The 12,215-nt window shown below is 35.2% G+C and overlaps 1 protein-coding gene across 6 annotated transcripts in view; it reads right to left on the bottom strand.

Annotated features, from left to right (window-relative positions):
• DGKB (diacylglycerol kinase beta) overlaps positions 1-12,215 on the bottom strand; it is a 467,640-nt gene that overhangs the window by 291,718 nt on the left and 163,707 nt on the right. For all 6 annotated transcript variants that reach the window (XM_054726080.1, XM_054726077.1, XM_054726078.1 and 3 more), the window contains 2 exons: positions 11,619-11,708; positions 10,286-10,446 (listed from right to left, as the gene is read on the bottom strand). In XM_054726080.1, the coding sequence (XP_054582055.1) occupies positions 10,286-10,446; positions 11,619-11,708 (251 nt within the window). The remainder of the gene's footprint in view (positions 1-10,285; positions 10,447-11,618; positions 11,709-12,215) is intronic.

The following is a 12,215-nucleotide window of genomic DNA, read 5'->3' as shown; positions in this document are numbered from 1 at the left end:
ATAAACAAAATTTTGTTTTAGCCTTCTGATACACTGTTCTAGTTGGGGTTTCAGTGTTGGCACTGAAATAAAATTATAATATTCATTATTTGTTTTTATATGTTGGGTATATTTTGAAAATTTTCAGTTCTATTTGATGCTTAATGAATATATTTTTCACTATTCAGTACAAAATATTGTACTCATTTTTCAAGACTATAATGTGACTTAGTTAATAAAAGAGAAATACTATATAATTGTAAGAAAATGACTTGAATTAAATTTCTAATAAAATTTTGTAAGTAAAATAAACTGATTTGTGATAATTGTCAAGTATATGAGATTTGAGGTCTTTTTGTGATTGACCATTTACTCAAATTATGTAAATCTTTCTTGAGATAAATAACCTTTCAGGAGCAAATGTCCTATGAAAGAGTATCCTCCAACAAAAAATATAAAGTTGACTTTCCAACATTTTATACCTGTACAGCATTAATGTCACTAGAAATTTCTTCTTGTCATAAAGTAAGAAAAAAATACATTTTAAAACAATGTCTTTCTATGATGAAAATTATAGTTTTCATGTGATTAACTGCTGTAGTTCCTCAAATATATAATCACAGACCCTCATTTAGAATCACATAAAAAGTATTGTTGTCAATGTAACAACAGAATTGCCTTTAACCAATAGAATTTGGCCAAAATAAACTTAAGTAAAAAATGGTGATAATTTAAAATTATATCATATTTATAATAAATAGTAAGATGAGGTAATTAAACCAAAGAAAATGAGATTTTGATCATGTTGAGAGCCCAATTTTGTTTACTTCAAGGTTGAGGGGACGGGGGCGGAGGGGGGGGGTTCCTCTATATTCTTAATCAGTCTGGTATCCAAAAGGGACAATTGTAGGACTTTCAACAATAAAGATAAACTTAAAAAAAAAGATATCTCCTTTGCATTTTCAGTAAAGGCATAGAAGAATATGTAAGAAAAGGCTGATGACTGAAGGAATTCTTATTGGTTACTACTCAACTTGAAATTTATGGTTATGAGAATTAAGTAGTCATATTTTTCCTACACTGGCGGAATAAGAGGCTCTTAGTGACTGGCTAAGGCTGAAGGCTATTAAATCATAACCATGCAAATATCTATTTGATAGGACATTTGCACGGTAATATATATGGTGCACTAAAAGTCCACTTGTCTTTGTCAGATTTCTTCCAGACTTGGAGAGTAATTCTACAGTGAGCAAAGACTTATGTCCAATTTCAGAAGTACTCATGTGGATAAGGTTTTCATTTTCATATTGGCTTTCGCTTTTTACACAGCGTGTGATGCTAATTTGTTTCTGGATATGTTCTACAAAAACTGGAGGACCTTTCCAGAAGCCTTTGAAATTCTTATTGCCTTACTTGTTTCTGCTCACAGTGCTGACTTCTGTGTTGAAGAGTGTCCAAATTGGAACTTACTGGGATGATTAACAGCTGCTACAAAATCAATACTCTATAGAGAGAAAACAGAATTGGGCTAAGATGGTCTTACATGAGCACTATTCTGTGGCTGAATATCTTTCGATGTCAGCAAGCCAAATATAATTCATGTTGGTGGGAGCATTTCCATGAATCTAATCCATGGGATTTTCAGATTGGGCCTCAAAGATCTAGGGGGTGGAGAAGATAATTCATAGGTGTTAATTATGCATAATTATGCATATTCTCAGCTGTAAGGATAACTGTTCGACTTAGTGAGAAATGGGTTTGCTTAAATCTTTCATTATTTTAACATTTTTTATGCTTGAAACACTAAGTCATACTATTATTGTTACTGCAATCTGCCTCAAAAAGAGTTTTAAATTTTTTTCTCCACAAATGAAATTGAAAGGTAATATAGATGTTTGTGTATTTTGTTTTTATACTCTAATGCCCAATTATAGAACACTAAGGTAGTTGCTGACATATGACCTAAAAATCCATTATATCTATTTTTATAGGGCTACATACTCTTTACAATAACATGCTTTACAATAACTTGTTGTAACAACTTTACAATAACAAGATAAATATGCTAACAGTTTAAAAGGAAATAAATTAATTCCCTGAATCATTACTTATTTGTACCTCTTCCAACTACATTCAAGAGAAGATGCATGTGGTAATGTTTTACCTCCTCTATATTGGAATTCACATTTCTTTTTGGCACAGTGGTCATCTTTGTATCTACTATAATGCTTATACCAGGAATTAGAGGAGGCATACAATAAGTATTTGTGGAATCAACTAACAAGCCACTCCTTTGTAGCTAAAATACTAATCAGCATGAGGGCATCAAATGACCTTAATAACTCAGTATTTTGGAATTTTATACTAATATAACTACAGCATAAACCATAAGAAAAAGTTAAGAGACGTTAGTCAACAATGTCATTTATAAATCCTAGGAAATAGCCCATAAAAGGAATATTTTGCTGAACCTGCTCAATTGAATCCTCCACTAGGAATATCTCTGGATAGCAACAGTCCTCCCTCCCTGATATTGCATGCAATACACTCATGATTGTAATATGGCACATGTTGCTTCCATGAATATGTCACAGGAAAGGAAAAAATAATGTTTATAGGGACTTCAATAATTTTTCCTTGTGTGTGAGCAGCTGCCATTAATTGGAACTACACCCTTTCATATTGAGTATGTAAACACTCATCCTTTCTGTGCTGTTAGAAAAAGTGAATGCTTTTGAACAGGGAGCTGTCATGGAGTATAGATTCTAGTAGAGTCCCCAAATGTATGCACTTCCAATCAGCATTTTATCCAGATACTGACTCTCTAGCTCAAAGCCACTAGGACAAAAACATGACCAGGTAGGATCAGTATTGTTATGGATTTGGGAAGTCACTACTATCAACAAATCCAGAAATCTGGAAAATAATACTGAGGGCCTTGAGACCTTTAGAATACAGAAAGTCTAATCCCCAAAGGGGAGAGGGCTGAAGAGAACGTGGAGTTTTAAGAAGCAAATGGAAAAAACAACTATGAAATAGAAGATATACCATGGTCTTTTACAGGCAGCTCAGCACAGCTGAATTCATTATGCAAAATATATCAAATAATGTAGGGGAAAAAAGATTTCTCATCCAGCAGTGAAATAAAGACTCTATGCAACATGCTTAGTCACTTTCACAGTACAGTAGTCCCCCCTTATCCATGAGGGACATGTTCCAAGAACCCCAGTGAATGCTTGAAACCATGTATAATACCAAACTCTACACCCACACACTATGTTTTTTCTATACATATATACAGTTATGACTTCATCACTACTATTTTACTTTGGGGCCATTATTAAGTAAAACTAGAGGCCCAGTGCACAAAATTTGTGCACGGGGGACAGGGGTTGGTGTACCTCAGCCCCGCCGGCACCCTCTCCAATCTGGGACCCCTTGAGGGATGTCTGATTGCCCGTTTAGGCCCGATCCCAATAGGATTGGGCCTAAATGGGCAGTCTGACATCCCTCTCACAATCCGGGACTGCTGGCTCCCAACTGCTCGCCTGCCTGCCTTCCTGATTGCCCCTAACCGCTTCTGCCTGCCAGCCTGATCACCCCCTAACCACTCCCCTGCCAGCCTGATTGACCCTAACTGCCCTCCCCTGCCGGCCAGGTCACCCCTAACTGCCCTCTCCTGCAAGCCTGGTCCCCCCGAACAGCCCTCCCCTGCTGGCCTGGTCCCCCCCAAATGCTCTCCCCTGCAGGCCTGGGTCCCCCCAAACTGCCCTTCCCTGCAGGCCTGGTTGCCCCCAACTTCCCTCCTCTGCCAGCCTGGTCACTCCTAACTGCCCTCCCCTGCAGGTTTGATTGCCCCCAACTGCCCTCCCTTGCAGGCCTGGTCCCTCCCAACTGCCCTCCCCTGCTGGCCATCTTGTGGTGGCCATCTTGTGTCCACATGGGGGCAGCCATCTTGTGTGTTGGAGTGATGATCAATTTGCATATTACTCTTTTATTAGATAGGATAAGGGTTACTTGGGCTCAAGCAATGCAGTGACAGTCAATCTGAAAACCCAGACAGCCACTAAGTGAACACCTGGTAGGATGTCTATCTAATATTTGGCACTGCAGGTTGATTTAAGTTTTATTTTTAGTTGATGTCATGTTTACCTTATATGTGATCATATCACATTCAAATAGTAATCATATATCTTTTCAATATTTATATGGCTTATTAAACTTTTTTTAATTACCTCACTTTGTAAAAGTATTAGCTGAAGTTGGTGACATAAAAATCGCTGTATTATTCCTCATTTTATTTGGAATGTCTCTCATATACCAGTATTATTCTGATATTAACTACTGATTTTTTAAGTGGTGTATATATGTTTATTATATTTTAATCATAAAAACAGAAAACCTGGTTTTCATTTAAATTAAACAATTATGCTAACATTGCCCCATTTTGATGTTCTTGAAGTAAACTCTACTTGGTCAGTAGGTTTTAGTACTTAAATATATTATTTTAACTCACTTGCTAATTTTATTGTTTGCAGCAGTTCATTTATATTCACGTGAGTATTTTCTTTTTAGGTTATGTTTATGAGGCATTCATATTGAGGTTTACTGGCGATATAAAGTGAATGGGACTTTGCAATTTAATTTATAGTCTGGGATTTTTTTTGTAAATATAAGAATTACTTGTGCTGAGAAAGATCATTTGAAATGGCAACAGTTTTAGTAGTTCTTTTACCACAATTTTACTTTTTCTCTTTTGTTATATGCTTAGAACAGTGGTTCTAAAACTGTGGACCCGGAAAAGCAATATTGGGATCACCTGGGAGCTCTTTAGAACATGAAATTGCTGGATCCCACCTCAGATGATGGAAATAGAAAGCCTGGGGATGAGAATCATGAATCTGCACCAGAACAAGCCCTCAGGTGATTGTGATCCAGGCTTACGTTTGAGAACTGCTAGCTTAGATCGGCTACTCCTTTCTCTTGAGCAAATTTTATATTCAAACAAAAAAATATTCCATTTCATCTACATGATAAAGCTTATTGGCATAAAGATGCAAGTGGCATACATATTTAATTATTTAAATATTTTCCATGGCTGTGGTTATATCTTTAAACTTATTGCCTGTGTATTTATTTCCATCAAAAATATTCTTGGAAAGTGATGTCAGCAAGATGATGAAACAGGAGTTTTCAGCCCTAATCCCCATCCACACGACATGACTTCTGACAGCCACTCACCCAGGAGAGTTCCTTTGTGGTAGTCGGAGTCCAGTAGAGAAGTCCCAACTTATGGCTGGAGCAACAAAAAATATCCGAGCATAGATGCATTGAAGAGAGAAAGAGAGCACTTTCACTTTGCATGGGGCACCCCTTCCCCAAGGTGGCACAGCTCAGTGCCCAGAGAGACCCCCTCAGCCAGACATTTCTGCAACCTAAGAGGGTGAGAGTATCCTGAGTGAGCGATCACTTTCCCAAACCTTGCAGGACTTGCCTAAGAGGCGGCTATTTCTAGCCTTGGCCAGAATGCTGCAGGTGGGGCTCATACAGCTGAAGGGTTAGGAGAGACTGGGAGCTGGTCGGAGAGGCCCGGACTCTCAGCACTAAAGGCTTGGAACTCACTGAAGGGAGGTGCTTTGTACAGACCCCTCCACAGACTCCATCAGGAGGCCCATCCACAAGCTGCTTGGCATGCCTCAACTAGGACCCTGCCTCAACTGACCCAAGAGGACCCCAATGATTTGAGCGCCTCACCCCCGCTCCCACACCAGGGCTGGCTCCCAGTGCATTCCCCTGAGTCCTCCTGAGTGGGCGAGCATCTGCAGCCAGCTGGCTCAACTCTGGGGGACTGTAGGGAGGCCCCAAAATTTAAGCATTTCAGGCAGCGCCCTAGGCAAAATACACAGGAGACAATCAGCCTCCAGCCAGGTTTTGCAGGATCTAGAGAAGGCATATAGATGATTCCTTTTATTTCATTGTTTTTTTGGATTTACTGACTGGGGTAGAGGAATACAAGTTGCTGAGTAGAAGGTGGCCTTGCTGAGTAGAGACAAAGCTTGAAATCTCTGTAAGGTTTATTGCAATGACTGTGACCTTGAGTGTTGAGCCTGTGTCCTACTGAGGCACAGGCAACAATTGCAGAGAAATAGGCTCTTCACATGTTACTCAGTGAAAGAGGCTCCAAGATAAATGAAATAGGACTCAAAATCTACCTTATTTAATTAGTTTTGTTCTACCTCAAAGCCATAAGTATATCCTACTACATATTATTTTTTTAAGTCCTAAATGTTGTATTTCAAATTTAGTATTTAAATATATCTAGTAATTGCCTATGCAATATAAGAGAGTTCTAACACAATTTTCTCCTCCTAAGAAGCTAGTTTTTAAACACTATCAGTTAGCAATTTGTCATTTCTCTAATGAGTTTTTGGCCACTCCTACACTGAGTTTCAATATGTGTCTCTCTGCTTTTCCACTGACTCTTTCATTTATCCTTTCATAGTACCATTCTATTGTAAAAATCCAATCCATTGGTAGCATGTCTAATTTGGTAAAACAATTCTTCTTATTTTCCTTTATTAAAATCAATGTACCTATTTTGTCATTTATTTTTTGGAATAAGTTTGTCATAAAATTAATCTCTAATCTTGATTAATTATAGATTACATGTATACATTAATTTGCATATTAAGCTATCCCACCTTAAAATAAAGAGTCTCAATGTATTCTGATATTTTGTCTTTCTAGAAAGTTTTAACATTTTCTATATGTAGGTCTTGTATATTCTTTATTAATTTCTATATACTTTTTAACTTTTGTTGTTTTTTAAATTCATTGTTGATATAATGGAATAACATTGAATATTTAAGCTGATATTAGATTTCTCAACTTTGCTACACTCCCATATTTAGTCCTCATATATTTTCAGTTGAGATATTACTTTTTTATGTTTATGGATTTTTTTTTGTTTTTCACTCTTTATTGTTTATTTGCAATTCTCTGTGCAATATTGTTATAAAATTAAGTTTGTAAAGCATCTGATTAACTCTTTTCAATAATCCAGTTTTGGGTTTTACTAAGATTCTTGATTTTTTGTTTTGTTTTGTTATTCTCTGCTATATTTCCTGTTATAAGATTCTTGATTTTTTGTTTTGTTTTGTTATTCTCTGCTATATTTCCTGTTTTATTTTTATTATAGCTGTGCTTTACACTTCTTTGGGTTTTTGCTATTTCTCCTTGAGTTTTTCATTTAATTTTTCTCTTTATTGATGTCAGGGAATCTTAACCTCAGCACTTTTGACATTTTGAGCTGTAACATTCTCTCTTGTATATTTTTGGGACTTTTCCTGAACCCAGATTATATAGCAGCTCCCCCAGTTTCTATCCATTAATTGTCGAAGCAATCCCTTCTCAGTATGACAATCAAATGTGTGTTCAAATATTGCCGAATGTCTCTTGTGGCGGTGGGGAAATTATCCTCTTTTGAGCACCACAACAGAAATTCCTAAATTAACCTAAGGCATATAGCAAATTACTCAGTGAAGCTCACTTAATTTGGAGTGCAAGCAAGAAAAATTCCATGGCCCAAAGAGTGATCTAGAACAGTAAAGATTTCTGTATCAAATGAACAAGAAGACCAGTATCAGAGCTCAGCTATCTTTGAAAAATTGATTAGGGCAAGCAACTAACCAGCCAACTAGCCAGAAATTCAGCAGGAGATCTTAGAATGAGATAGCCCTAATGGGCCTTGATAAATTTCCGCAAATCCCTGGCTGTCTGAAAGACCATATGCAGGTGTAGCTGCATTCATGTTCATGAAAGACCAAAGAGGGCCCTTGTTATTGACATTTATTTGGCTAAATGAGAGACATTGTATATTAACAGAAGAGACAAAAGAAGGGCCAGGAGATATTAAAAAGCTGAATCAAATGATTAAGTGCCTGAAGATTTTATGTGCTTCCCAATGAACACACAGATCCAATGGCAAAGGGGTAAACACTTACTGGCTCTACATTTTCCAGCATAAACTCTGGTTAATCAGCTGGCACAGGAGTGATTTTTAGGAAGCCAGAATTAAAATAAAAACAAAAATTAAATAATAAAAACACACAAAACACTGAGGCATCCCTATCCATCCACCACAGGAAGAAAGTTGCTACATAATTAGTGCAGGCAAGTCACTAAAGAAACACAGGAATAACTAGAACCTCTATGGAAGGATCCAATTCCAGAGTTGCACAATATCTTATATAAAATAAAATCTAGTTTCCAGCAAAACATGTCAGACATGCAGAGGAATAGCAGTGTGACATGTACTTTGGAAAAAAAACAATATCACTGATGGGGCCAAAATGTTATCAAATTCTCTAATAGTGTTCATATATTGGGCTTATCAGACAAAGACTTCAAAACAGCTATTATAAACATGTCATAAGAACTAAAGTAAACCACATTTAAAAAAAAAAAAAAGCAAAGGAAAACACCACAAAGATGACTTCAAATATAAAATATTTCCTGAAGATATAAAAATTATAAAGAGAGAATCAAATGGAAATTCTGGAGTTCAAAAGTACTATAGCTAAAACAAAAAATTCACTAAAAGGACTCAAAAGAATGGCATTATTCATAATATACAAAGACTGGAAACACTTTCCATGTTCATCAACTGGTAAATGTATAAGCCATATGTGAAATATCCATACAGTGGGATACTGCCCAGCAATAAAAAGGAAAACAGTATTCATGCAGTTCATATTGGCAAACCTCAAAAACGTGACATGAAAGATGCCAGATGCAAAAGACTGTATTGTATAATTTCTTCTATATAAAATATCCATGTAAGGCAAATCTTAGAGGCAGAAAGAATGATTACTGCTTGGAGCTAGGAAAAGGAACCAGAATTTACTGCAAATAAGCATAAAGATTCTTGTTTTAATGATAAAAATGCTCTAAAAATTGATAGGCTTATTAAAATAATTAAACTGTTTACTTAAGTCAGTAAACCTTATTACTTTTAAAAGCTAAAAAAAAGTTTATATTGATATAAAATATAAATCTGTTAAAATAATTTTATATTAATATCAAATATAAGTAGAAGGACTTTTATTGATCAAGATGCATTACATTTTCCTCACAAGTATTAAGAATCATTTCTGATATTAGTAATGATTGTATATTTAGCCTTTATTAATCATCATTTGAGGCTTTTAAATATATAATCATTATTTATAACTGAGAGAAAAAAAACCATTATGAAACAGATAAATGAATGATACACAGAATATAAATATTTGCTAAAGCCCTGGCTGGTGTGGCTCAGTGGTTAAGTATCAACCGAGGTCTCGGTTCAAATCCTGGTCAGATCACATGCCCAGGTTGCTGGCTGGATCCCCAGTAGGGGATTCTCTTTCATCTTTGATGTCTCTATCTCTTCCTCTCCCTTCTTCTCTGAAATCTATAAAAATATTTATATATATATATATTTGAAATCTATAAAAATATTTTTTTATATATATATATATATATATATATATATATATATATTTGCTAAAGAACTCTTACCCAAATGGCTTTACTCTTAATTCCATAGACTCAATCAATGCTCTGTATAGTCTACTAGTGGAGTGTGTATGTGTGTTCACGTGCTCATGCACATGCCTATGTCATAAGATAATATTGCATAACATATTGAATGAAATGGAATGCTGTAGACAATATACATTTTAGAATTCATAATGATTTGAAATCACTGTTACATTCCTTAAGAATTAAAATTTTAATAACTCAAATTCCAAATGACATTTTACTTTCAGTCTAGGGTTTTCAAGTAATTAAATAAAAAGTTAATCTTTTGACTTATTAAACACTTGACAATAGTAGAAACATTTTTTTTTTTAGATTTCAGACCTAACCATAAATGAAACATAATGTCTATAGTAGGTTATGGTATTATAATGCAGACCTGAAAATAGGATGCAATTTGATGAATTGTTTTCATATTTTCACTAAATTACTCTAAAACTTATAACTAAACCCTTATCATAAACCATTCTAACCTACACTTTAGTAACACAAATGGTTAAACCAATTACAAAATAATAGTTTCTTTCCTTTAGCACATGAAACATTTATCTATTGCTGATACTCTAAATAAATTCATAATCTTTATTATTACCCATTAGAAGAGGTGTTTTGCTGACACTAAGATAAAATAAATTATTTATAATCAGTAAATCTTCATAATGTAAGGTTTACAGACAGAGATTATCCAGGATTGGTAAAAAATCGCATTTAGTGGAAAACTTACCACACCAATGGAAAAGTAGTTATTGATGATACTGTAAGGCACTGGGTCTCCTTTTTCATCTTTGTCATTAGGTATGACCTCAAACATCCACCTGTCTAACATGATTTCTGTGCTGTTTTCAATGTCTTTTAGGATTTTCATCAGATTTTCACCTTCATAACCTATTTAAAAAAAACATTATATTGAGGAAAAAAATTCAAAAGCTATATTTATGCATTTGAGTGTGATTCGTTCTTAAGCTAAATACAATTCTTCTCAAATTTTGTTGCAAATCAGTAACTTAGGGAGTTTGTTTAAAAAGAAAACCATCTGTGTAGGTCCCATCCCCAGAGATTTCTATTCAGCATATTTGGGGTGAGTATAGGTCACTATATTTTTAACAAGATCCCCATGGGTTTCTGATTCATGCTGTCTTAGTAGACACTTTTCAAACATCTCTGAGTTTATGATGCTAAACTTAGTATTCAATTCTTGCTGCTTTAGCAAAATCTGGTTTACTTTGGTATCATCAGTTAATTATAGCCTATTAATGACACTTGAAAACATTTTAAGACTTCACCTTGAAGTATTCTCCCTTTATTCACACTGTCCCACATATATTATTTCACTTAGAGTTCCTTAAATATGTCAAGTGGCTTCCTACCTCTCGGGTACTTTGAACTTAATGTTCCTTTGCCTAAAAGGTCCATTCCCAGGTCTATATGGTTCTGTCATTATCCCTCCATTACAACTCTCCCTATGTCATCTTGTCATTGCGGGGATGAGTCCTTTCATTATGCTGGTTATCTGTTTTCATAGGACATGATGTGCCACTAGAATTTAAGACCCTTTTGAATACAGCCTTTATTTTCTATTCTTGACCCTGTATCCCAGTACAGAACACACTGCCTGCTGTAAAGTGGGTTTCAAAATATATGTTCATTCCTGGACAAGTCATTCATTAGCCTTTAGATGTTTTCCTTAGTTTGTCCCTTTAGCACACAACTCAGAAATTAAAAATCTGAATATTACTTTAGAGTTAATTCATGCCTATCTTGTTTCTTACATTAGAAACCCCTATACCACAGAGGTCAGGAAGTTTACATGCCCACTGAAGTCTATAAATAGTATCACACTAAAGCCCCACACTTACAGTCTAACTCTCGGGCCACTATTTGTTTTTCTACCCCAGACTATTGTTCAAAATCATATACTACATATCGACGGCAATTATATTTGGTAAAATCACATGGCAGTTGTCATGCAATAAAGAAACGCTGGATATGGAAGGGGGCGTGTTCTGTACTCTATTTCTATGTTACTAAGATTTTCATTGTTGTTAAAGCTGTTTTACCTCCTCCCCATCGCAGGCATCTTGCTAGATCATTACCGGTCCCAAGGGGCAGAATGGCAACTGGGGGATGCTTGACTACATTAGCCTTTTCTGTGGAATGGAAAAAGCAAAACAAATTAAAGTTTTGATCATAGATAGAACAACAGTAAAAAAAGATAGGTTGGCATGAAATGAAAGCATTTCACTAGGTACTTATGAGCAGAGAAAGTTATATTTTATAGATTTATACAGTCATAAATTATGATTAATCTCTATGAATTTGTAGCAATTTATAAAACTCACAAAAATAACATTATTCACCAAGTGACAGGAATTTTCAAGTCTCATACATGAGGAAAGCTTTGTAAATATCCCAATCCAGTTAAAAATCGTGGTTTAAGTTGAGTTTAACTCCATTGAAATAAGTTAGATAAAAACAAATGCCATATGATTTCACTTACATATGGAATATAAAGAACAAAGTAAATAAACAAATTAAACAGAAACAGACTCAGATACAGAGAACAAACTGATGGTCACCAGATAGGAAGAGGTTGGGGGACGAGGTGGAAAAGGTTAAGTGATTAAAAAGTACAAATTGGTCGTTATAAATAAACT

Source organism: Eptesicus fuscus, chromosome 14 (genome assembly GCF_027574615.1).
Source record: "Eptesicus fuscus isolate TK198812 chromosome 14, DD_ASM_mEF_20220401, whole genome shotgun sequence".
Classification (NCBI taxonomy): Eukaryota; Metazoa; Chordata; class Mammalia; order Chiroptera; family Vespertilionidae; genus Eptesicus; species Eptesicus fuscus.
The sequence above is the reverse complement of the archived record's forward strand: the minus strand, read 5'-3'. Positions and strand labels throughout refer to the sequence as shown.